Source organism: Crocuta crocuta, unplaced genomic scaffold (genome assembly GCF_008692635.1).
Source record: "Crocuta crocuta isolate KB4526 unplaced genomic scaffold, BGI_CrCroc_1.0 scaffold290, whole genome shotgun sequence".
NCBI classification, from domain to species: Eukaryota; Metazoa; Chordata; class Mammalia; order Carnivora; family Hyaenidae; genus Crocuta; species Crocuta crocuta.
The window spans coordinates 4,647,766-4,674,556 of NW_027527429.1; the positions used below are offsets into that span (position 1 = coordinate 4,647,766).

The following is a 26,791-nucleotide window of genomic DNA, read 5'->3' on the forward strand; positions in this document are numbered from 1 at the left end:
CCCCCCCCCCGGGGGGCAGTGCGCATGCGCTCCGGGGCTGCCCCAGGGCACGGTGGGCGTGACCCCCCTCAGAGCCCTGCTGGGCGGAACCGGGCCTGGGCTTCCAGGGCCCCTCACGCCCTCCGGGGCCCCGACGGGGCCCTGACGCGACCTGACGCTCTGACAGGGGTTTCTCCGAAGGCGGCGGCTGCAGGTGTCGGAGGCGACAGGCGGCAGCGCGCAGGGGACACCGCGGGTCAGACGGGACGGACGGAGGCGCGCGGGAACGCACTTCCGACGCCAGGGCCCCACGCGGACTCAGGGCGGGCTCTGTGCCGCCCCCCGAAGCACCGGGGCCACGTCTGCAGGAGCAGGGAGGCCCCCGCTCCACGCGGCCCCCCGCCACGCCACACCCCTGCCCCCGTCTCGTAACCAAACCCCTGCCTGCGGAAGGGGCGCTGCCGTTTACGGGGCGAGGCCAGCCCACTGAAAACGGCTTTTGAAACAAAAGACTAGGATTCTTTTCTACCTGTAAGTGAGGAGCGTTTTTCAAGTGAAAGGACCCAGGGTGGCCGGGGTACAGAGAAAGGACGCCTGCTGGGGGCCGCCTGAGCCGGGCTCCCCGGAAGACCAGGGACGAGGAGGACCGAAAAGCCCCCGGGCGCTGAGCCGGCGGCGTCCCCGCCGCGCGGGCTCCTGGAGAAGGGAGTGAGGACGGAGGCGGACTTCGGCAACGAGCTGAACCTAACCCAGACCCACAAATGGGGGGGACCCTAAATATCTGGTAGGCGACTGGGCCAAAACAGTAGTTGGATTCACTTACCGGAACGCAGAGGAATAATGAGAAAACCTATTGTAGAGAAAGTACGGAGGTGAACAAGCCGGTTCTACAAGGCCTGATAACCCACTTTCTGGGAACCCACGGGCCACACGCCGCACCCCTAACAATTACAGCCCCTGGGCCGTTGGGGGGGTGGGGTGGTCTTTACTTCTGTATTCCATACCCTTTAAAAATAGCTTCTTTAGCAAACTGCACAAAATTCAACGTAGCGGTCATTTTTAGCCTGTTTTTCTTCACACGAACATGTGTGCAATCCGCTCGCACAGCCGACTTCTCCCTGAATCTGGGAGATTCTATACGGCCGCTGGCCTGTTCTCTCCTCACAACGTCTGCGGTGACTCTGTGAGCCACACAGGTGACGGGAGCCTGCCTCTGGGGCGGCCCAGCACCTGCTCGCAGCCGGACCCCCGGACCCCCAGGCAGCTCGGAGCCAGCGCCGACCAGGCCTCCTGCTGCTGGGTACCCGCGTCGCTGGGGTAGAGCCACGCCTTCCGGTGTCACAGACTGTCACAACTTTCCTCCCTGGAGGACTACTCTTCCTTCTCCCTCATGATCCCAACATACTGGGGCTGCTAATCCAGTCATTAGCAGACAAGTCCTCAGTGAACAGAGGCTACTCGGAATCTGGCTATGTCCGTACTCTCTAGGGGCAAAGTGTTGTCAAATAAACAGAAGACTTCACATAGGATATTTGTCAGAGAAAGACAAATATCCTATGGCTTCACTCATATGTGGATTCTAAGATACAAAACAGATGAACATAAGGGAAGGGAAGCAAAAATAACAAAAAACCAGGGAGGGGGACAAAACGTAAGAGACTCTTAAATACAGAGAACAAACTGAGGGTTGCTGGAGGGGCTGTGGGGGGATGGGCTGAATGGGTGAGGGGCATTAGGGAGGACACTTGTTGGGATGAGCACTGGGTGTTACACATCGGGAATGAATCACTGGAAATCTATTCCTGAAATCATCATTGCACTATATGCTAACTAACTTCGATGTAAATTAAAAATATAAAAAGGAAGGAAACAAAGAAGAACATAAACAGAAGACTTAACCATTTCCGACTAACCTATTTAAGTAATATTTTCATATTGCTTTGATCAGAGGCTGTGGAGGGTTAAATAGGTCAAAAAGTACATCACCGTTTCATCATTCTGAAAACATTAGGAAGAGCAGAAGACCGTGGCATTGTGAACAGATTATGAACAAAAATAAAAGCCATTTGTATGCATTAATGATACATCAAGCTAATTCAAGCTGGCTCAAGTCGTTAACCGAATCCTGGGGCACATCCCCGCTCTGAGGCCACAGTGCGGGGAAGTATTAACACAACCATTTTCTGTGTCGTTGATAAAATTAATTCCAGGAGCAGAAGACAGGGGTCTGGACGTGAAAATCAGGATGGAGAGCACACACTAGGAGCACTGGCAGTGTGTGAGTTAAAGCGGGCGTTTATGCACACACACGTGAGCACAGGCACCCACACTGCACACAGCGTTCCCGGCTCAGGGCAAGTGGCCTCCAGGGAGGATCAAAGCCTCTGTGAACACGGTAAGTGCACAGAACTGTGAGACAGAAGATTACTTATGGTCTCTTGTTGTTTGTCATAACATCAATCTTGGAATCAAGATTTTCAGAGGACTGCTTTGGATGTTATTTTTGGAAGAGTCAAAATGCCTTTTTCCTGGTAACGTTCCCTCCGCCCCATCATAAAGGAGTTTAATGATGGAGTTTCACACTTGAGTCTGTACGGTTACGGCCAGCAGCTACAGTCTGAAAGATGCGTCACACCAACAACTGAGATACTGTCCCCCAACTTAAACCTCTTCCCCTTGGATGTGCGATTGTAGGCAAATCAAGTGATATTCAAAGGAGTTAATCCTTCTTGAAAGGTCCAGCCTCTGGGTTCACTGACCAGTCCAATGGATGAGAGAGAAACTCTCAAAATGGGAAATTTCTGGACAAAGAGACTCCAAACAAGAAACAAGCTGATAGCATATGTGTGTCCAATTCAAAATAGAATCTTAAAACATTCGGATTATTCCAAGGTTATCACCTTCAACGAGTTCTCAGATTATCCCTGACAGTGTTCGCTGGCGCCGGGTCATAGCCCCAACTTAACGCTTGCCCGTCTGTCAACTGTGCTTGGAGATGCCCGCGGCAGATCGGGTACCAGATGTCTGGCTCGCCCAGAACACGGATGTTCACAGCCTCACAAACACGAGAAGTTTGTAACTCCAACTTTTGTTTTTCCTTAAAACTACTAATTCAAAAGTTCTTTTGTTATTCTTTTGGTTTTGCTTTTTTTTTTTAAGACCCTGAAAATACGGCTTATTACAGCTACTGCTGATATTTTAGCTTTGGTATTAATTATTTCATTTTGAGACTTAACCTTGGTATAGAGAAAGCTTCTCTGATTAAGAAACAAACTGAATTTAAAAGTGTGCATACAGGGGCACCTGGGTGGCTCAGGCAGTTAAGCATCCGACTCTTGATTTCAGCTCAGGTCACGATCTCACAGTTCGTGGGATCAAGCCNCTGGGATTATTCCAAGGTTATCACCTTCAACAAGTTCTCAGATTATCCCTGACAGTGTTCGCTGGCGCCGGGTCATAGCCCCAACTTAACGCTTGCCCGTCTGTCAACTGTGCTTGGAGATGCCCGCGGCAGATCGGGTACCAGATGTCTGGCTCGCCCAGAACACGGATGTTCACAGCCTCACAAACACGAGAAGTTTGTAACTCCAACTTTTGTTTTTCCTTAAAACTACTAATTCAAAAGTTCTTTTGTTATTCTTTTGGTTTTGCTTTTTTTTTTTAAGACCCTGAAAATACGGCTTATTACAGCTACTGCTGATATTTTAGCTTTGGTATTAATTATTTCATTTTGAGACTTAACCTTGGTATAGAGAAAGCTTCTCTGATTAAGAAACAAACTGAATTTAAAAGTGTGCATACAGGGGCACCTGGGTGGCTCAGGCAGTTAAGCATCCGACTCTTGATTTCAGCTCAGGTCACGATCTCACAGTTCGTGGGATCAAGCCCTGCTCCGGGCTCTACACTGGCAGCATGGAGCCTGCTTGGGATTTTCTCTTTCCCTTTCTCTCTCTGCCCCTTCCCAACATGTGCCCCTGCTCTCTCCCAAAATAAATAATAAACATTTTTTTAAAAATGCATATACAGGGGCACCTGAGTGACTCGGTCGGTTAAGTGTCTGACTTCGGCTGAGGTCATGATCTCGCAGTCCGTGAGTTCAAGCCCCACATCGGGCTCTGTGCTGACAGCTCAGAGCCTGGAGCCTGCTTCAGATTTTGCATCTCCCTCTCTATCTGCCCCTCCCTGGCTTATGCGCTGTCTCTCTCTCAAAAATAAATAAGCATTTGAAAAATGCACATACAAATGTGCTGACAATGTCACGTTTCATAAAACTCATCAGTATAAATCATTCACACACTTTCCCATCTAAATATAAGCCAGGGCAAGAGCAGAAACAGAAAGACCCACCCAAAGCTACAGGTTCTTCCTCACAGCGCATATACCCTTCCCACCCAGACAGGCTCAACCCAAAGTCTACTTCATGTCAACACCAGGTAGGTACCTTTTCCATTTAATGAGAGATTATAAACAATGGGCCAGATGTGGCTCTTTTGGAGTCAACTTGCGGGTTCTCACTTCCGTGGGATTTGACCACTCGGCCAGGCAGTTGATAGCCAATGACACTCATCGTTAATGATGACCGCAGAGAAGGGCGGCCAAACTGGGGCCACGCCTGAGGCACTGGACTCGACCAACTCCCTGTAGAGGAACCTGAGAGCCTCTTCTTGCTCTTTCTTTCTCCTATTTCGGCCAAACATACATAACTTTCATCCTTGTTCTTAGAAAGTTCTAAAATACTAACCCCCTAGGGGCACCTGGGTGGCTGAGCTGGTTAAGCATCTGACTCTGGTTTTCGGCTCAGGTCACGATCTCGCGGTTTGTGGGTATGAGCCCCACATCACGCTCTGTACTGACAGTGAGGTGCCTGCTTGGGATTCTCTCTCTCTCTCTCTCTCTCTCTCTCTCTCTCTCCCTCCCTCTCAAAATACATCAATAAACATTAGAAAACAATTTTAAATATTAACACCCCTGACTAAAGTATAATTTAAGCAGCTGAAATTTGCCCCATCATTATATAAACTAACTACCCATCTGTCCCAGGAAGTCTTGAATGTCCAACTTTTCAGTGCAGTGAGGCTGCACCAAGGGTGGGGGGGGCAGGGGAGGAGGGAATGGGGACACGGGGAGTGACAGGCGCAGAGGCACAGAAAGCCATGGTCAGAAAAGGACACACAGGCCCGACCTCGGTGGTAAACGGGGCCTGTTAAGATCTACTATTTTACACCAAGCCCTTAAACTGTGACATAATTATTCGTCATTATTACAAATGATTAAAAGAAATACACACAGACCCGTAACGGCTCTTCAGTATGTATTATTCAAGGCCAGCTGTACACACACATATCGCTTGCCTCTAACCATGAAAAACCCTACTATTGGAAGTGCTCCTTTAGAAAAGGGAAATCTACCAAACAGAAAAATAAATGGACTCCGACCCAGTCTCTAACACAANAGAAGGCGAGGAGTTTAAGCTTTACTGGGGGGTGTGCTGTGACGGCTAACACGATGCTTTCAGGTGGGACTTAACAAATGGCTACAACTTTAGAATGTACGTGTTCAGGATATTAAATTCTGCATACAAAACAACTGGTGTCGGGACTCGTTACAGGAAACCCATAGATAAAACCATAGCGTTTTACAAAACAAATCTCTCTATTGGCTCATTTTAGGAGAGGGAGTGAGGGAGAGAGGAAAAGGGCATAAAGCAGCTTGGGTAAGGACAGATTAATTCTCTGGTAACACCAGCAAGTTCTACTCCTTCTGTATGAAAGGGAACCCCCTTTTCCTTAGATATCTGGCATCTTTAAAATGTCACATACCAGTCAGATGCCGTAATTAAAAAATTATAAAACACACTCCCCCCAAAAAACTTAGGGGATCGATTGGCTCTAGTCCATAAAAGGTCAAAACAAACAAAAACCCGATTCTACCTCGTACTCAGTTTGAAGGAAAGAACTACACTGTGGCGTAGATCACTATAGTCGGCACATGGCCATCACACAGGCATAGTCAGCAAAACAAAAACAGAAGAAGCTGTAAGCAAGGACATTCAATGCAGGACAGGAAATTTTAAAATGTTCGAAAAAGAGAATATGATTCACCGTTTCCAAACTCCACCTTGAGGAAACTAAAATCCCAAAGGCTCTATCGTGAGGACAAGGAGGCAGAGCCCACTGTCCCCTTCCCAAGATGGCGCCTGCTAATGGTTTCATGACTTTTTACTACCTTTCAGCACTGCTTGGTCTTCTAAGGGAAGAATTTACTTTTGTCACTGAGTCATAATCATCGTAAGTTGTCCCTGAATGTCTAGGTTGAAAACTCGCATCACCAACACTACCCTCCTTCACCTACTCAACTAAAACGGCACAAAAGATGTGTTGCTGCAAGGGCTTCCCCCACTCAGGTGGTTCCCTCAGGGAGTGAGCGCAACCCTTCTTTACTGAGAATCATAGCAACAGAGAAACAATGTCTGCAGGGAATGAACTTTATTTTCCTGTAATCCTATATCTTCCTGTATCCAGGCTCCCAGGAGAACAGATAACCAGGGGTCCCAAAAAATATAACACCAACACAGAAATCAGAGTGATAATGTTAAAAATACAATACCTGTAGCTGATCTCNCCCTGTGGTCCAGCCTGCGGGGGCCCAGGTCTCCCCAAAGGGCTCTCCAAACAGATGGGTAACCCTGGCCACGTCGCCCAGCAGCCCAGACGCAGAACCAGTGATCACGCGCATTCTCAGAAGGTGAATCTTATTTATGGGAACCCCTGTTGGAGGCCAGAGAGTTCTGCTTCGCACGCCACACACACTCAGCAGTAGTAGATGTGGAACCTCCGTGAGGTGACAGGAAGCGACCTGATGGGTCACATTCCTCCTCCTCCCTGGGGCACGGAGCAAGCTTAGGTCTCTGTGTACTTGGACTCTGACCTCGCCAAGGCCCTCTATGTTCTCTACCTTGAACCAGAGGCATGGTGGGTGCAAGGCTGGTGCTCTGGTGAGGGACTCAATGAATGAATGAATGAATCCAACTATCTCTGTGCCTCCTTACTCTGCTGGTGTTAATGACGCTCCCTCCTGAATTACTTTCCAGGAGCCCTTTGAAAATGGCACCATGGAGGGGTGCCTGGGTGGCTCAGTCGATTAAGCATCCAACTTCGGTTCAGGTCATGATCTCACGGTTTGTGGGTTCGAGCCCCGCGTCAGGCTCTATGCTGACAGCTCAGAGTCTGGAGCCTGTTTCGGATTCNAAATAAATGGACTCCGACCCAGTCTCTAACACAATAAAGAGAAAACCAGCAGCAGCAAAACAAATAATAACAGAGGGCACCCCTGCAATGAAAATTAAGCTGGTTCCGGGAGAGCACGGGACAGAACGGACGGACACATCCTTTAGTGGCACAAACAAAAGACTGTGGCGTCAGCAAAACACCGCGGCACGGGACGAGGCAGCACTTGCAGCAAAATCCCTGAAGATTGCTTCCTCTTAATGATGCTCTAACACGTGCAATTAGGCTGTACAAACCGGGCTCATTAATACAGTGACTCTCGAGCTGGACGCTCCCGCAATTAGGCCCAGGCAGCTGCAGACATTTCATGCGAAATGGGATTCTTAGTACATCAGGATTCCCATCTTTGGAAGCAGAGGACAGAAAGCCAACGGAGGCTCCCTGACTTACCGAAACCCCCCTGGGCCAGTCACGCAGTCCCCCCTTGCCGCCCCCGGCTCAGCCCTGAGCATGGGGTACCTGCGCCCAGGGGAGCCACAAGCAGGCTGGGGGGAACCTAGGGAACAGCATCTATCAAAGCGCTTTCCAGAGCGTGACCCGAGACACGGCTGTGAAGAGCTGGCATGACGGTGCTAGGAGCCTGATGTGGATCATTCTAGAATGGGACCATGTCGTCAGACAGGGTAGATCACTATAGCCCGGCTGTGTGTGAGCCCCGGAAGCCTGAGCACACATTCGGGTTGTGGTAGCACCAGCAACGGGCAGACAGAGGCCCGCCCTCTCCACCCACGTGCACCTAAAACCCAACTGTTTCCTTTTACTAGAAAGTGGAACATCTATTCTGTTCTAGGATGAATGGTCTTCCACGCGAGATCACTGAACTGGACAGTGTTCAGTCTGTGAATGGACAACCCAGTGACAAAACCCAGCCGTCCTGGGAAGGGTCAAGCAGACAGATGTTAATTTGTAATTTATCTAGATCTTGGTTTATAAGGATGTTAACCAGGTCCAGCAATTACTGTCGGAGCAAACTATGCTGCCTGCAGGCTTTCCCGTTACCCGATGAGTGCAAGTTGAGAAAAGAGGCTCTGGGCTCTTGCTCCCAAGGCAGGCGTCCAATCCAGGCCCAAAGCCTTTGGTCCAATTAGGTAATTTTTCTGANGTAAATAAAACATTTAAAAAAAATTTTTTTTAAAAGGCACCATGGAGAGAAAAGTAAACAGACATTCTGTCTTCACTTTCAGGACACTAAGAAGGCAGAGGTAGAGAAGCAAAGACTAAAAGTCTCTGGTCCCTTAAAGAAGAAAACTGGAGAGCCAGCGGACTAGCAAGCTTGGCTGGGCGGCAGGTACAAACAAGGTCTGGCTGAGGTAACAGACCAGCTCCTTTTTTTCTTTCAGCAATAAACTAAATGCTACAAAGAAACTACCTGCACTTCTTTCTCTTTCTAGAATGCAAACATAAAAAGTGCAAACATAAAAATGAGTTCTAAGGCTCCCCAGAAAATCAGAAGAGAAGTCCGCAGGATTTGAGTCTGCGAGTGGGCGATGTACCTGGGCCCCTGCCTCACTCTGCCCAGCCTTCCCCCAGGTGAGTGGGCAGGACCCAGGTCCCTGCCGTTTTAATGACAGGATGGTTAAGGCTCTGGGCTCTTGCTCCCAAGGCAGGCGTCCAATCCAGGCCCAAAGCCTTTGGTCCAATTAGGTAATTTTTCTGAGCCTTCATTTCTTGAACTCTAAACCCGAGTGTTTTTTCCTTAAAGATTAAAATAGATTCTTACTCTTTGCAATTTCTAAGTACTGAGCACAGTCTCCACTCGGACAGGAACTTTTACCAGTAACAATTAAGGAGTTTATGTATGACCTAATAAAAAGATATACCATATAATTACCCTACAAAGTAAAAGTAAACCCTTATTTTTTTAAGTTTCATGTATCTATTTTGAGAGAGAGAGAGAGAGAGAGAATCCCAAGCGGGCTTTGCACTGACAGCACAGAGCCCAATGCTGGCCTTGAACCCACAAACTGCAAGATCATAACGTGAGCCGATGTCAAGAGTCAATTGCTTAATCGACTTCGGTGCCCCAACCCTAAGTTTATTTTTAACATTTATCTTCATCTAAACAGAAATATTTTTAAAGACAAAATCATAATAACAGTCACAGAAGCTGTAGTATCATGAGCATTGCCTTTCCTGACTCTGTACAATCCCATTAAGTCCAAATATTTAATGGAATGCCCTGTTTCTAAAAGGAGAAGTAACACAATGTACTGAAATCCCCTAAACCTGGGAAAACACGCTAACAGCGTAATGTGCTTCACCATTCAAATCACAACAACGGAAACGCTTTAATGCTATGTGAGAGGCGATGTTTGGAAAGGCCCTTCCCCTCCCCCTGCTGGCGCGCCAACTTGCAAAGTGCTTCCACCACACTCCGGGTGCAGGGCAGGGGCCTCCCTGAGGGTTATCTAATTCTTAGGATTATGATGTAGGAGTTCACTTATTTATGGAAAGCTCAGGATTGCAATAAACGCACAGGTAAGGCAATCACAGGTAAGCTGAGAATAGGCTCACCCATACAAGGAAATTCTGAACGTCGCCATCAGGGACCGGCATGCCTTCCGCAGAAAGGCCAGAGAGTCGCTGTGACCGTTTGGCCTCACAGGGCTTGGGCTGCTCGGAGGCAGACGGCGACCCTGCCCCGCAGGACGCCCCCCCGGAACCCCTGCGCTTCTGTGCATGGCTCTTCATGGGCGAACATTCAAGGTGCTGCAAACACGGGCCTGCGCTCCCCCACCGGCTGCACGTGGGGCCCGACACCCCACAAACGAGCGGGGCAGGAGGAAGGCGGGGAGGACCCCAGGGGCCTCAGCGGGATGCTGCGGCTTCGGACGCGCCCTGGGAGGCAGTGAGGACCGCGGGGTACAAAGCTCCCCGGAGGACACAGGTGCTGAGAAGGGGGTAGGGCGGGCCACTGCACAGGAGAGACCCCGAAAGCTTAGAACAAGGCGGTGCTTCAGGAAAGGGGAAGAAAATGCGCTCTGGAAACGGACACGACTTTTGCAATAAAAAAAAAAGAAAAAAAAAGGTCAAAGTGTTCANACCCTGCGCTGGTCCCCACCCTGCGCTGGCCCCGGGGGTGGGGCTCACAGTGAACTGGGTCACGAAGAAACCATTCCTGCCCGGGGGTGCGGGCTCAGCCCTGCGGCAGCTGGGAAATGACGTGCGACTGGGCTTTTTTTTTGGGGGGGGAAGGGGGGGCAAACTTGGCTCCTTTTTCTGTTTACTCTCCTCAAAGCCTCACGTGCGGTACTTAGCCCAGTGTTAGGAACCGGCCTGGATTAAGAACCAGCAGCTACAGCGGAGAAGCGGCAAGCGTCGAGTCCAACACACCGCGGGAGACCCTGAGCAAGGCCTGGCCTTGAACGCGGGAGGTCACGTGGCGCCTGCGAAGGGGCTGCGGCTCTTCCGCACCTGCGCTCACACAGCGGGCGGAGGCGGGGCCGCCCTGGCCGCAGGGGCGCTTACCGTCCTGGAACACGCGCTCCACGTTCAGCCCGTAGGTGGCGCACGTCTCGTAGTAGGTGCACCTCTTCAGGTCGCTGGACAGCTTCCGCGCCCGGGCGTCGTCGATGACCCGCGGGTTGGTGGAAGTTATGGCATCTGGAACAGACGGGCAAAATGCGGCGACACGGTGACCACGCGAGGCTCGGGCTGCGTCCGGCAGCGTAAAACGCCCCCGCGTGACGATGCCCTGGGGGCTTTCAAGCCTAGTTCACCCTGCAAGTAAGCGTCTCAAAAAGGGACACCCGGAAAGACCAGGAGAAAGGCGTTAATGTGGCTCCGGAGGACAACGAAACGGAGAAAAACACCCCACGCTCGCTACCTGCAGGTGACTCGGTGCACGAAGCACCTACGAAATGCGTTCTGGGAGCACAATTGCCGCAGGTGCGGCGCGCGCCCAGAGCCCCCTTTGGGGTCCGGGCCATTCCGGCCCAGGGATGCCCCGGGGATGCCCCAGGGACAGTCTGTGCTCCGCGGGGGGCACCAGGTCGGCGGGCGGGGCGGGGGGCGGTGCTGNCGGGATGCGAACCGCGCCCTTGGGTCCAACAGAGTTGCCGAGCAGACCCACTTCCTGCAGGATCGGGAGACAGATAGGGACGTCTGGGCGGCAGAATGGAGATGCCAGGCACCTGCCATCAGTCCCCTAAAAAAAGAAAAATCAGCCTTTTTTCTCCCCCGAGATGCCTCCGCCCCAGCCCATCCTGGGTGCCAGCCTCGGACACGCCAGCACAGGAAGGTCAGGATGGGGCGGCCACGGAGGTGGGTGTGAGGCAGCCCGCCCTTTGCACGGCCTTCTCCTGCCGCGAAGCTTTCCCGCGGGCTTGAAGGCTCCGGTGCGGCAGGAAACCGACATCCGGACGCTCCTTAACCAAAAATCCACCAAGGGTTCCCCCACTAGTCGGAGGAAGTGCAGCCCGAGAGAAGTCGTGTGAGAGGGCAACGACCTTCTATATTTTGTTCACTTGGAGGCAGGAAGTGCAGTATGAAAAAGGGGCATCTCGAGGGAAGAATTTATTCATTTTCCCCCCTCTTTTTTCTTACTTAGCTTCCTACTTTATTTTCAGCCCTAGGGAACGGGCCTGACGTGACAGTTTGGCCTCAGAGAAATCAAGACTAACTCTGATTCATGCCTCTTTCAAGGACAATGACCTCTGCCACCTCAGGAGATGTTCCAGAACATTCCCCGGCAAGGTCTGTTAGAGGGATCTCTTCAAAGAACATCTACTTTGCCCTGTCTTATCCTTAAAGGTTAACAAATTTGACCTAGATTTTACAACATTTAAGAAAAAGACAAATTTTTTAAAGGCGTAAACATCTTTTAGGGAAACGGATGGGTGGGGGGGAGCCTGAAATCTGTTGTCAATCCAGCTGATGATTTATCGTGGCCTGGAGTCCCTGACACTTCCACAGCCCCCTTTCCTCCGTGGGATGCCCAGCACGCTTCTGTCCCATCTCATCTTCCCAGGGACCGCGACATGTCACGGATGTGGCCGTGTCCCGTCTGCACCAGGTCTCAGTCAGGGTGACACAAGCCTGCTTTTTCATTCCATCCGTGACTCTGTGTCTGATCAGGGCTCATGCCTTTCTCAAATCAACTTAATCTGCAAGCATTTAAAAATAGAACCTGCTTAGCAAACATCGCAAAACCAGCTTGTTCAGAAATGTCCACTGACAGGACCTTCACACAGGGTCCCTGGCTCCAGCACGAGGGCACACGTATTCCCAGAGCCCCTCCTCCCGCCCGTGGACAAGGCAGCGCCACATGCCACGCATCCCAAAGGGACGAACGTTAATCGTTCGTCTTTCCCATTCCAGACCCTCCTGCCTCTAGGCCACCAACCCCAGCTCCGGGGAGGGAAAGCCCAGAGTCCCTATCTGTAGCCTGACCCACCTTGTATCTGCAGCATCCCATAAAACCCGTGCAAAAGCACAAGGGTGCAGACTTCACAGAAAGCAAGTCTGCAAGCAGTTAACAAGTACCTAGGGGTGGAACCTTCCAGAAGCCCACACTCGCTCCACCCTCTCGCCGCTGGGGGACTTCTAGGGCACTCTGGAAGTCAGAGGTCTGATTCAGGACCAAGAGGTCCCTAATCGATAATACTCGCGTCCTGTTCGTCTGCGATGGGGCCATGCTGAAGTCTGAACGTCATCTCACAAACGAGTGTGAAGAGACTGCCAGGAACCCCTCTTCCCCCCCGGGCTTCCCGGCTCAGGTGCTCACTCACCTGTGGCCTCTTCAGATCAAATGGGCTCACTCAGCAGATGCTTATACAATCACCAGGGATCAAAAGGGGTAGGTCTTTGCAGCCGGGGACCGCAGGAGGGCTTCCCCGGGGTCCTCTTCCTCCTCTACAAGTGCAGGGACCATCCTGGTGGGGGGGCACGGGTACGTGTGCCTTCCTGCGGCTGCGGTGGGACACAGTCAGCCGCGCTCATTCCCAGGGAAGGGAAGAGAGAGGGACGTGCTTCCGGCATCCCAACCAGGCGCCCAGGAAAACTGATTACTGAGCTATAATAGCAACCACTTCTCTTCTGCGTGCGTGCCCATGGATGTTTCCAGTGCCCTACACAAGCTCCTCCACTTAAACTCGGCTACAAGAGGTGGCCCTAAGAGGTGACCCCAGGAGGTGGCAGTCAAGGTCACACAGCCAGGATGCACTGATGCCAAGACCACATGGCCCCAAGCCCAGGGGCCGGACGCCCCACTCCACTCTCCGCTGCCAAAACCCCAGCTGTGAAAGACAGCAACAGGTGGATCACATACGGCCTCCTGGCCTAGACTGAACAAGTCCCTGCTCCCTGTCACAGTGGCTCCCCAGAAAAAAAGACATTCTGAGTCTTAAATAGAAACCCATTAACTCGGGCGGGTGGTAAGGAGATGCCCACCCTCTGTCTCTGATTTTGCTCAGAAGTGCCCTGGGCTGGCCTGCCGGGAGCAGTGCTTGTTGGGAAGGAGTCGCTGCATCTTTTTAAAGCAGGATGTGTTTTAGACAGGTCACCCACTCTAAAACACTACTGAGGATTTTCAGGATGTCACCTCGAACATGCTCACTCCTTGTATCAGGACAAGAACCTTCCTTCTTCGTACTGGCGCGCCCTTGTTTCCTGAGACCACTAGAGGGCGCTCGGGGCATAAAGAACGTCTTTCCCGTCGGCTGCAGGAATCCAAGGGCTCTCAAGGTTTCGGGGCTGAGGCCACTGGCCGAGAAGCGCGTGCTGCAAGAGCGCGGGGGGTGCTCTGAGCCCTGACCCTAACGTTCCACATCGAGCACACAGACATGATGCTTTCAGCCGATTCCACGCTACTTTCGTCCATGCAACGCACACACCGGCCCCAGGCCTGAGCTCACTCTCCACACACTAGAGCCGGTACCACGCAAACAGCTAGCTACGCCTGTTTCTTCAACACAGCCCAGTTCCTGCCTAGAAAAATCTCCCATCAGGGCTTGGAGAAAGGCAGACCAGAGGTGGATGTTCCGAGGAAATTCACAAAAACAGCATAGGAAATAAGAACAAAAGAAAAAATAGATGAAGGCATAATCCAAGTTTTCTTGACACGATTATGTTCTAAGTCGCCCCTGTTTCTGAGAAAGCAGTTTTTAAACTTAACCTGTCACCTGGTTCTTAACATTCTACGTGGCCTCATACTGAACACCCAGACGGTAGGCACCAGTGCATCAGTGAATGTGACTGAGAACAAGGCCACTTAAGGGATATGTCACTCTGCTAAGATGCCAAGTTTTAAGTGACCTAGAAGAAAACAAGAAATGTGCTCATCCAGGGTTAATTCTCGACTCTGAGGGGCCTACAGTTGGGTAAAAAATTAGCCACAGATCATAACACATAACAAATGGACCGAAATAACACTGCTGTGTATGAGAACTTGGTAAGGTTTTAAGGATGCACCAAAAGTTAAAATAAACCAAGTTTTAATTGCTTATAAACTGTTTTACATAATCAAAGGAATGAAGATATCCCTCCTACAAAAAAAGAGAGAAAACAGACTTTATTTTCCCTAGAGCACCTGGGGAGGGTTATATTTTGCGGGTGCTGACAGGGTGATTTCTCCACAGAATCAAATCAGGAAATGTGACAATTTCAGTTTCAGGGATTTAGTGGGAAATTATTTCTTCTTCAGAGCATTTTCACGCTCCTCCAGCCAAAAACAGGGGCCGGGACTTCACTTAAGCTCCACGTGCAGCACGTGGACGGCACTCACCCTGCGTCCCCACCAGAACCAGAGGGATCTCGCTCGTGTTCCGGTAGTTGGCCATCCGACTGTAGTAGTGGTAAACGGTCTGGAAGCTGATCTCATCCTCTAAGCTGAAGACAAATATAACAGCATCCACCCACATGGCAAACTGGGGAGAGAAGAAGGGGAGAAGGAGCTGAGGGACAGGGCTCTGGGAGAGAAAGGGTGGGAACGGCATCTGCGTGAGCACAGGACGCGTGGCCGGCAGCCCCCGGGGCAGGCCAAGTCTGATGCCTGACTCTGGCTGTAACATGCTGCTATGGTGTCACTAACATCCTCCCAACAGCCTGGAACAGGACCTTCACCCCCTTCCCACCCAGGCCACCACATCTCCAAGGAATGCAAACCAGACACGTTCTCCCGTGGACGCCTCCTCTCTGTCCGGATCCAGCCAAACCCGGCCTCGTGCAGAGCCTCTCAAAGTCAGAAGACGGGCACGGATGGTACCTCTAAAGCTCTCTGTTTCACACTAACTCCCTTCCAGAGCCTTCCAGAAGCTTTGCGGGATCTCTCTGGGATGGGCGGGGCGGGGGGGCTCCTCCTCTGGGCTCCCACAGCCTGCTCAGAAATCCCCCACCCAGGCTGTCAGCCTCCTCCTTCTCACAAGAGGTCTTTGTGCTGGAAAGATCAGATGCCACTGAATTCTTTTTAAAAAATTTTTTTATAGTAACCTCCACGCCCAACGTGGGGCTCGAACTCACAACCCTGAGATCAAGAGCCGTATGCTCCATTGACCGGGCCAACTGGGCGCCCCTGCCACTCAATTCTTAAAGCACCGTGTGAGGACATTACCACTTACGGCTGGAGAGATTTACAAAGCTAATTAACAAAACTGGCAAAAATCAGAGAAAAACAGGAAAACCACGCCACCACCTGGCTCTTGCCATTTTGTTCTCATTTTACAACTGCATCCAGGTGAAGCTACAGCAAAGCTCCTTCGGGGCAGGTGACTGTGCTGCTGGGCACGCACTGTCCTGTTCAGTGCGCGTAACCGCCTGGGAAGGCCGGAGCCGACTGAACGGAAGGTCCCAGAAGCTCAGCGGCTGCCCAGGGTCGCACGTGATTGCACCAGCAGAATCGAAAGCCGGTCTGGTACCAAAGATCCTGCACTTCCCAGGGGAAAATGGAAAAATAAATAATAACGGCGTTCATCCTGTTCCCCTTCTCTGAGAAGCGGCAGTTCCTAGGTCAGTTGTGACAGCCAAGGCCCCAGCTCCCATGTGTGTGGGCAGATTTCCGGTGGGTAAAGCTCTGACTTCACGTGTGATTGAAAAGCATAGTCCGTTCCCAGTGGAAACTGTGCATGACAGAAATTTAAACAAGCGTGAAGTCCAAATGAGAATGTGAAACAACATGAGATCGAGATCTTGGCAAGAACGGACCCTGGGACAGGCCCGATGCCCGCGCGGGGCGCCGGCGACCCAGGCTGACAGAGGGCCTGCGCCTCCCCCTCTCTCCACCGGGGGGCGTGTTTTCCCGAGCAGTGAGGGGAGGTGTCCCCGCGCATCTGAAGAGCACTGGGGGACCCGGGGACCAGACCGAGGCTGTGGGCACCTCCGCGAAGAGGACATGCAGGCCACCCCCCTTCCTCCCAAGGGTGTCCTCATGGCCGGGCACCCAGCAGGTGGTGAGCGCTCTGTAAACACCCCTACCCACCCCTGGCGCGGCCTCCAGCAATGGCCGCACACAAAAAGCCAGTTACTTGGCAGAGTTTTTGTCAACCCTGAGATGACACGAGGAGCCACGAGCAGCCACAAGAAAGTCGTACGATGTCATTGGCGAAGCCGTTATGCTTGGGTAAAGCCTCGGGAAACACTGGGAAACGGTGAAAACAAGGTCATGTGTCCACGTGGCTGGGGCCGGCAACCTGAACACAGGCTTCCCCCCCACCCCGAGCATTCAAGCACGCTCTGCCTCATCTTGTACAAACCCTGCCTGTCGCTTTGCAAAGGCTGCAAGCTGACAACCTGCTCCAATCCCCCCACAGAGGGAATCTTCAAGGAGGGGGAGCCGCTGGGCGCACAGCGCTCCTGAACACAGTACGTCTAGAGCCAAGGGCTGGTCCTCGGTTTAACCGAGTAAGCGCGTTCTCACGGCCAGACGCCAGGACTGAGACGCCAGCGGGGGGTCCCGCCTCTGTCCCCCGGGGTCGGTGCCATGCACAGGCAGAGCGTCTGAGTCTGTGCCCCTTCACCACGTCCGTCCTCGGGCAAGGTGTCCCGGCCTCGGCGCCCGCGGTGGAGCCAGGGCTCCTCGGCCCATCCTCTCGAGGGGTCGTCTGCAGGATTCCATGGGTGACCCCCACAGGGCAGGCATTCGCCCACCGCTCCTGGATTCGGCTCACAGTATGCACCGGGCCAGTAAGTTATTATGTAAGTAAAATAACGCATGGAGAATGAGTAACCCACCACCTGTGCCTTATTTCCAGGATGCCTAGCCTTCTAGGGACTTCCGGAGACGCCAGACTGTGCTGTGTGGCACGGGTCAGCAGAGGCGCACTCGCGCCAGGAAGCCCAGTGAGCGAATCCCCNCACAAGGAGCAGGAGAGGACTATCTTTCCAGAAGTCAAATCAACGGAGTTGACAAATCAGCACAAATTCTGTTTTTCCTTCCTTCTTAAAAACACAAAGTGAGAGGCACCTGACTTGGGCTCAGGTCATGATCTCGTGGTTCATGAGTTTGAGCCCCGCGTCAGGCTCTGTGCCGACAGCTCAAAGCCTGGAGCCTGCTTCAGATTCTGTGTCTCCCTCTCTCTCTGCCCCTCACACTCTGTCTCTTTCTCTGTCTCAAAAATAAATAAACATTAAGAAAAAACAAAACAACACAAAGTGAACACCAGCCACACAGACCTAACTTCGCTCTAGGATTTTGCCTGAAGGAACAACAGAATTAGTTTATCAGAGAAAACAGGTTCGTGGGGCCTCACCTTTCGTGAGCACACCTGATTTCTAGAGCCGTTTTTGTTGAATGGGAACCTCAACACCAAAGCAAAGGTCAAAGAAAGGCTGCGTACCATTTGCTTGTAATACTTACCTGCGCCTCTGGGGGGCCCCCTTCATCTCTAATCAGCAGCAGATAGCTCTGTCCATCAACAACAATTTCTTTCTTGAATCTGCCACCTGCCACACACAAAAAATCTGGTTACGCAAGAAAGACAGGGTGTGAGCAGGGCAAACAGACGTGGGCTTCGCTTGTGGAAAAATACACCCTTGGCCGTCGCCCTGGAGGCAACTCTCAGTATTTAGGACCAGCAACCACTGGATTTTAAGAGAACTACTGAACTCAGGTTTAAGTGTTTGTCTTTAAGGACCCGTGTTCACTTCTGATTAGAGTGCACAGCCTCCCATGCAATGCCAGGATCACCCGTGGCTGAGAAGGAAGAGTTTTAACATAGGCTTTGTTTGTAAATTCGGGAATTCTCTCTCCCTGGGAACACGTTGATGCACAGAGTTCAGAAACAGCATTGAAATGATCATTCTCTTGCTGAGTTTTGCAAAACTGGAACGAATTTTTCATGCTGAACAGGTGCCTAGTGTACAATGTTTTGATAAATTCAAGGGCTGAGAACCTGTATTCTCCTCAAGAGAAACCCAGTTTTTGAAAGGAAAACACAGAACATCATGGGAATGGTGTTTCCGTACTCACGGGGCACGAGTAAGGGGGGGGATGCTCAGCTACTACACACGTGTTAGACAGAACTACTGGATGGCATCTCGCACAGGTCGAGACAGAGCGGGGCAGCTGGCTGGCGGGGGGGGGGGGGGGGAGTTAGCACGCCGTGTTAGCGAGAAACCACCAGGGACGCTGCCGGGGTGCTGTGTGTGTGTGTGCGTGGGTGCGTACATGTGTGGGACGGGGGCTGGCCCTCGACACCTCGGCCCCGCACACGCCCAGGCGGGGAGGGACACGCAACTGTCCTGTGCACCTCCTCGCAGCGCCCCGGGCCACACCGCCAGGCCTCTCGTGGACACAGGACACACGTGCACTTCTGGTCCTTCTGTCAGCCCCAAAGACAAACTACCTCTCGAGATTACAGGCTCTGAATCCACTCTAGCCAATAACCCTCAGCAGGCTGCTGACTTCTTGTTTCTGAGAGAGGAACACAGCAGTACCTGCTCTCATTTTCAGACTTGGGCCCAGACACCTTCCAGAAACGCCACCTACGCCCGGAACAACCACACCCTGGAGAACCAGGCTGCAGAGCCTCCCGGCCCAGAGGCTGTGCGTCCGCCCTCCGCCTCCAGGGGTCGCGTGGGCTCCAGATGGGCAGTCTCGGGGCTCACCTTCCGAAGCGAGCACGTGTGTGCGCACACGGACATGCACACACAGACGTGCACACGCACGCAGATGCACACTCTTTCTGGGCACTGATGCAACACGTAAAACCCACTTGCTTTATCTGGTGTTCAGTCCGCTCGATACGAAAAATGGAAGAAAACTTCCCGACATTCCGATAAAGCACACAAAGTCCCATTCCGACCCCCCGCGTGGCCACGGCACTGGAGAAAGGGCGGAGAACAGAGAAGGTGACAGGTGCATCTGCCCCTATGTCAACACCAGCCAAGGACTCCTGGTCCCCGAATCACAGATCCCTTGTAGGTAAAAAGGTACGGCGCCCTCTTCCCAGCCGGGCTGTCATGATTGCACGGCAGCCAGGAAACCTCTGGCACACAGGAGAAGGCCCCGTGTCCCCGGGGTGACGCGGCCACGGGGCCCGATGCTGGGCCAGCGCTCAGTGCGGATGCGGACGCTGCCACACGCCACCTGGGGGACTTGCCTTCCTTCCTCACCTCTCGCTACCTCAGTGTCCCCAGCTGTAAAATGGGACCACCTCGTCCCGCGGGCAGGTGCCCACCTGAAGGGCAAGGCCACTGGTGATGATTACTAGCATTATTCACAGTTTCTGCCAAAGGTCATCACTCGCTTTTATAAAAGACACACTTAGCATTTAATGAGCCTACTTATACTAGAAAAGTTAGCCCAAGTAGCAAGAATAACCTATCATTTCTGTATTTTTTAAAACTTTTAAAAGAAGAGATGCTGGAAACCTGCTATTTCCTGGCGAGATGAACCGAACTCAGCCTTGCGTGAAAGCGCAGTGCTGGACAGGGAATGTGCTGTGGGAAGAGCCTCCGTCCTGTTCCCAGAGGCCTGACCGGTCACACTGAGGGCGACCAGGAAAACCCATCAGGAATTTGTGTACAAGTTCAAAGCCCTTTCCTCTGTTCCTGGTGCCTCCATCTAGGCTCCCGAAGGAGGGCGACAGTCACTGCCCCAGGAGACAGTGCACTTCAGACCAAGTCTGCCGAGAGCAGATCTGATGCAGATTTCCCTCACATCAGAGGAAAATACTTGTGCTCGGGGTTGAGAGATGGCCAGACAGGTCACGTGACATCGCATCAGACGGGTCCTCGGGTGGCAGGGACCGGTCTGGGCAGCACCTTACATGTCCTTTCGGCCACAGAGTCCTGCCTGTGCTCAGGAGAAACAGAAGAGCGGTTTTCTGGCGGGCACAGGGGCCGCGCGCTCCGGGGCCTTCAGGCAGGCATGGGACCCTTGGTGTCCCAGCAAGTATTTTTAAAACCCCAGTGGTCATCAATTGTCCCCCAATCTGCAAGCTGATCACCACATCCTGTGTAGCCACATCAATGTCACGCAGTGTCCCGCCATTACCGCTACTGCGGGTGGAGCTGTGCACCCCCACATTCGTACGCTGCTGAAGCCCTAACGCCCAGCGCCTCAGATTGATCTGGGCCCCTGAACCTATGACGGTGTCTGTAGAAAAGGGGAAACTGTGGTGAAGATGAAGGCAGGGGCTTTACAGCCAAGAAACACCAAAGATGCCCCCAAACCACGGGAAGCCAGGAGACCTGCCTGGAAGAGGTCTGCTTCGTGACCTTGGACTTCTGGCCTCCAGTACTGCGGGAGAATAAATCTACGTTGTGCTGAGCACCCCGGTCCCTGGCCCATCGTCACAGCCGCCCTGGTAAACTGAAAGATCCTCCGATGCCAAGCTTCTGCCCTCAGGTACGCCGTCACCAAGGGTGAGCTCGCACGCGGTCTCTCTCGCCACCCAGCTCATCCCTAGAGCACTTCGAAGCCCCTTTATCCTCTCCATGCAGACCATCTGTATTCACTGAAACCACCTAGGCTTCTCGGCTGGGTCTCCGCAGGGGTCCTGCTGGCCTCAGCCCTGCTCTCAGCCTCAGGCCCGCCCTGTGACATCCCATCACCTGAGGGGGCACGCAGGCCACAGGGCTGGCCCCGCACCCCCAGCACCCGAGCGCACGGGGCACTGCCCTGGGCACACTGCCACACACGACCGACTCCTCACTAGGCCGCGGCATCTCCAGGCAGGAGGGGACCAGCCTGTCCCTGGGACCACACGAGCTCCCCAGTGCCACCGTCCCTCGGCTGCCCGGCTGCCTCGCCTGCCTCCCCAGGGAGCGAGCTCCTGGGGGGCGCCAGCACCCAGCCCTCCCGGAACGGCGCGGGGCCGACTGCAGACCTCGCCCGCACGCCCTGCTCCGCGGCACCTGCGGGGTGAATGTCACATCAACTCTTTCGTTCCCTTCCCTTCAGACGCGTTTGTGGAGTCTTGTCGCAAATGATGCTTCGAGATGATTCAATTACAGCATTCAGGCCAAGAAAGGCTGGCACCGACCTCTTCTTGTTTCCTTTGTAACCTTGGCAAAGGACTCTAGACCCTCTAAAAGGAGGGGGGATCCTTTCTTCCACCCGTAAAGACCCCTCCCAATTCTAAAACCACTTCACATTCCCCTGGGATACAGAATTAGTAGGTCTTTTCAGTATTTTACAACTGCAATTAGTAGACACCTGTAATTGGCTTAGGTGATTTTTTTCTGGTACTACATATACATTGGGGAAAAAATTAAGTACTCCTATCTATTTGCCATGAACCTAAAGATTTAATAATTAGATAAAATTCAGCCAGGTGCTTATGCAGTAAGAACGTGATTAATAAGTTATAAACTGCTACTACTGATCATCGGCAGGCTCAACTAGAATGTGGCCACTGTGTACTGGGGAGATGTGGTCTGGCATGTAAATAAAACTCACTTTCTTAAGCTTTTTTTTAAAAGATTTTTTTTTATAAAGTAATCTCTACACCCAACGTGGGGCTCGAACTCACAACCCTGGGATCGAGAGTCATAAGCTCTACTGAGCCAGCCAGGAGCCCCTCTACAGTTTACTTTAGAAACAAAGGGCAGGGGCGCCTGGGTGGCTGAGTCAGTTAAGTGTCCGACTTCAGCTCAGGTCATGATCTCACAGTTCATGAGTTCTAGCCCCACGTCGGGCTCTGTGCTGACAGCCTGGAGCCTGCTTCCGATTCTGTGTCTCCCTCTCCCTCTGCCCCTCCCCCACTGGTGCTCTGTCTCTGTCTCAAAAATAAATAAAACAAAAACTTTAAAGAAACAAAGGGCAAAGCCGCAGGAGGAAAGGGTGTGTGGCCCCACGTGGGTCCGCATTCCCCAGGGGCCACCCTCTTGCTATTTAAATTCAGACGCCCCATCTGGTCCCAGCTATCAGATCTTTTCCTCCCAAAATTTTAGTGGGCACCACCAAACCCGCATCCTACTACACTTTTCATAGAGATTTTTTGATGGCTATTTTATATTCCAATTTCCAATGATTTTCCTGCAGGTCTATTCTACCCAATCCTGTGTTCCTAGCACTCAGGGCCCAGCCTTCCCGGCTGCCGACACGATAAATTTATCACACAGGTGACGCTCAACTTCCTGGGACTGCCAGAGATTATTATGTGCCATCAAACTACTTCAGGGAGAGTTTTACTTTTACAAAGTGTCCCCCACCCTGACCTCGAACTGGGAACCATCGACAGGTGCCTGGCCCAGCACACCTGTCTACAGGTGCGGCGGGTGCCGCGGGCAGGGGAGAGCCGACCCCGGGGCCCTGGAGCCCACACGCAGCTGCTGGCCCTGTACCCGTGATGGCGTCTCCACAAGGACGAAAACCCATGTGCCCCTCTGTCCTCAGGTCTATTCCAAAGACGTGGCGGGGCCCCCAGGGGGAAACGGCACCACGTAAGCACCTGGCAAAGACATGTGTCTCTGCTGGTCTGAACTCAGCCTCATGTGCGACTTAGTCATTTCTCTGGTTCACCCAAAGGCAAGTTCTCAGGCTTCCTAGGGAATGTCCCCGTTTACCTCTGTGCGCCCTTGAGCTTCTACTGTTAAGCGAGTCAGGGTCTTCATTTCTTCCAAAAACAGGTAAGAGGTGGACCTGACTGTGCCCACCAAGAAGAGGGACGCTGACACAGGTGTGCTGTGAACAGCACCCGGGGGATACGGCAGTTCTAGACAGCTTCCTGAGAGACCTGAGGAAGTCTCTTACAATCCAATGTCATCAATTACTCTAAAGGTTTCAAGGTTTTAAATCTGGGATGCTTAGGGTGCATCAAACAACTGGATCCCTCCTAATATTTAACTCACAGCAGGTGGGAATGACCTACAGTGGAGGGTGACTTACACGGAGAGGTCTAAGTGCTCACTGGCGCAGTCATTCCGCTTTGGGAGTGGGAGGAGGGGAAGCAAACCAAATTTTCCTATTAAAAAGTTTTCTTGGGAGTGATCACTGCAACAGGCATTTGATGCTTCTGTTCCTATCATTTCATCTATTTGGACTGAAAGCTATTAACACATTAACAGTTCTCTGAGCAAGAAAAAGCAATGCTACTAACAGAGACCTACAACACTCGATAGCTCACAAAGCACTCTTCTTCCCACATGATCTCCACTGCTGCTCGGGACACAAACATCACTACTGACACCCGCCTGTCCCGGGGGAGGAAAAGGTCAGATGCTGACCAAGCCCCCACGCCAGGGCGTAGCAGGAAGGAACCCAGACCCAGATGTGTCCGGGGATCCTCTCCCCCACGGGAGATTCCACTCAGACAGGGTCCACGTGACGTCACCCTGTCCACAGACGAGCCTCGCGGCCTTTGCGGAATCTCCCAGCACCCAGGGGCCCATCGGGAACGTGGTGGGGGGGGGAGCCCATGGGGCTTTTCCTTGCTCTCCTCCCAACTCCAACTGTACGGAGACCACTGAAAAGAAACCTGCTCACCGTGTTTCTTTTTTAATTGTGGATTTTCTTCATTTTTTCACGCACTGGGAAAGGATGAAAATGATTTTTGACTTTAAATACGTCTGTACAGTATCATTTCCCTTTTCCGTAGGAAAGGGGAGGGGCGTCGCCCTCGCCTCTGATGAGGACGCGGCTGGGATCGCTGCAGGCACGAGCTGGCCGCAGGGCTGGTCAGCAGTCACGGGCTGTGGCCCAGGCTGGGACACACACAGGGACAGAGTCCCCTGCGCTCCCCGCGTAGACCCTCCCCGCCACGGAAACCTTCCTGACGTTTGCCTACAGCGATCTTCCCCACTTAGCCCCATGATTAAACAGAACGAGTATCTACAAATTTTACTGTTTCCTAATTATTTAAGACAAGTGGAATGAGAGGGACACGTTGAAAAAGACTATGAGTTTATTTCTCCCTGGGAGAATATTAAAAAAATCCATCACTGGAACGTGCCTGAAATTTTTTCAAGTTATTTTTGTCTTTTAAAATGTGATGAAAATACCAGAGTCAGTGACTTATTAATGTGGAGGTTTTACAGAAGTTTTGTACTGTGACATTTAAAAGGAATTTGGGGCCATGTTATTATTTTTATGTGAGGGAAAAGTCTCATCGGTTACGTATTCGTTTAAAAACCTTAACTGAGTCAGATTTCATTTCCTCTGCCAATTTTTTGGAAAACCTACATTGTTTACCAAAAAAAAGAGAAAAAAAAAAAGTAACAACCACAGAAAGGGGCCAGCGGCAAGGATCAGTGTGCAGTTGGTTGCTAAGTACTTCCAGGGGTAAAACTCTCAGGGTCACGACTCCGGTAAAATGAGGGTGAAACACGTTCTTTCCTCGGGCAGGCCAGGGTGTCTGAGGACTTCGTTTCACCCGGATCCAAGTAAAGTGACGAAGGAAGATCGGGAAAGAAGCCAAGTTCTAGGTTAAGATGGCAGACTTGAACTTCGCTGTAACTGAGTTTCCTTTCCTTTATTCCTAGTAAAACGAAGGGAAGAAAGTAAACAGCAGGAGGAAGAAAATTCAGGGTCTACTGAGAAAAGGGGTGTAGCTTCGCATAATAAAACCTCGAAAACAGTGGCCTGAAGATAAAAAAGAAGACTCTCGGGCTGCACAGCACAGGGCTCCTNCAGCCTCCAAGGCCCGGAGAGGAGGAGGCAGCAGAGCGGCAGATGCGGACAGACAGCCCTAAGGCGCTCCGGAGGCGAACAGAACTCCGCAATGCAGGGAAGGGGGGCGGGGAATGACATGTATTCCATCTCCCCGGCCCCCCCCACCCCCGCCCCAGGAGGGAAGAGACCCCGGTCCAGGACGTCCGCAAATTCCCAGGGAACGCAGAGCCGCCGTCTGTAACCGTGGTTTGGAGGCGGTTCCCGGGCGGGCGTGGTGACGCACCGCGGTTCTCCAGCACAGTCACAACCAGCCTCAGGTCCTGCGGCCCAGGCGCCTCCCTGCAGGGGTCTGCGTGCAGGGCTGAGGTCTGGTCAGTGACAACGTGAGCAGAGCGGCCCAGCCCTCTGCTCCAGGACACTCGAGACTGGGGGTGCCTCCTACCACGGGGAGCCAGATGGCGGGGGGCCTCTGCACACCCCATGCCTGACTTGGAATGAGCGAGAGAAGCTGCCTCGGGGGCCCCGCAGGGCCCCCAGAGCAGAGCCAGGAGCGCCCCCGTCTGGGCAGAGAGGAGGAGCAGGTGGCTGGGGAAAGNCCAACCGACGGGAATGCCGGGGGGCGGGGGGTGGGGATTTCAAATAGGAGACGAAATGGAAAACTCTAGAACCGAGGACCAACATAACACTTTGGAACTAATGAGTAAGATTTGAGAAACATAAGGAACAGGAGTTTTGGACGGAGGCAGCTTGAAATAAAACAGCTGCTGGGATGGCAAGATGGGGGGGCTCCTGGGGCGCAAGCGAGCCGAGGACAGAGCCGTCTGACGAGAGCATAAATGCAGCCGCTGACAACAAATTCCTCCAAAAAGCACTACAAGACCCTTCAGAGATAAACTGCAAAGGAATTTTCCAGAAATGCAGCAAGATCTGAATCGGCAGACCAGAAGAGCATAGGATGTTCCAGGAGAAAGTGACAGAGACCCTCAACATCACTTTAAAGACGAGAAAAGAGGGCGTGGGCAGGGGTGGGGTGGGGGGGCTCAGTCGGATAAGCGTCTGACTCTTGGTTTTGGCTCAGGTCATGACCTCAGGGTTCATGAGTTTGAGCCCTGGTGTCAGGCTCAGTGCTGACAGCTCAGAGCCTGCTTGGGATTCTCTCTCCCTGCCCCTCCTTGGCTTGTGCACATGTCCTCTCGCTCTCTCTCAAAAATAAACCATAAAAACAAAAAAAGATAAAAGACAGTGGCCCTGGAGAAAAACTGCACCTGCCAGCAAAGGTGGGCTTCTTACCCAGCTGCAGGGTCTCAAAGTTCCTCAAAAGAACTTCTTTCCAGGCTTTTAAAAATGGTCACTTTAATGAGCATTTATATATGTGCATAGTTCTGGAACCGTGTCATAGTTAACAATGAACCAAGTCCATGGTGCACATATATTTGACTGTGCCCAGCGAACTCCTACGTAAACGCAGAAACCCACCTTTTGGAATGTCAGGAGAGTGGCGGCTTTGGTCTGGTCTTTTAAAAACCTCGTCCTGCTC

The 26,791-nt window shown here is 52.3% G+C and overlaps 1 protein-coding gene across 1 annotated transcript in view; it reads right to left on the reverse strand.

Moving 5' to 3' along the window:
* The window catches only part of AGAP1 (ArfGAP with GTPase domain, ankyrin repeat and PH domain 1), a gene marked incomplete at its 5' end in the record, with an annotated part of 529,501 nt that overhangs the window by 298,398 nt on the left and 204,312 nt on the right, over positions 1 to 26,791 (reverse strand). The window contains 3 exons of the mRNA XM_077758421.1: positions 10,734 to 10,868; positions 14,989 to 15,130; positions 18,055 to 18,140. Coding sequence (XP_077614547.1) covers positions 10,734 to 10,868; positions 14,989 to 15,130; positions 18,055 to 18,140 — 363 coding nt within the window. The remainder of the gene's footprint in view (positions 1 to 10,733; positions 10,869 to 14,988; positions 15,131 to 18,054; positions 18,141 to 26,791) is intronic.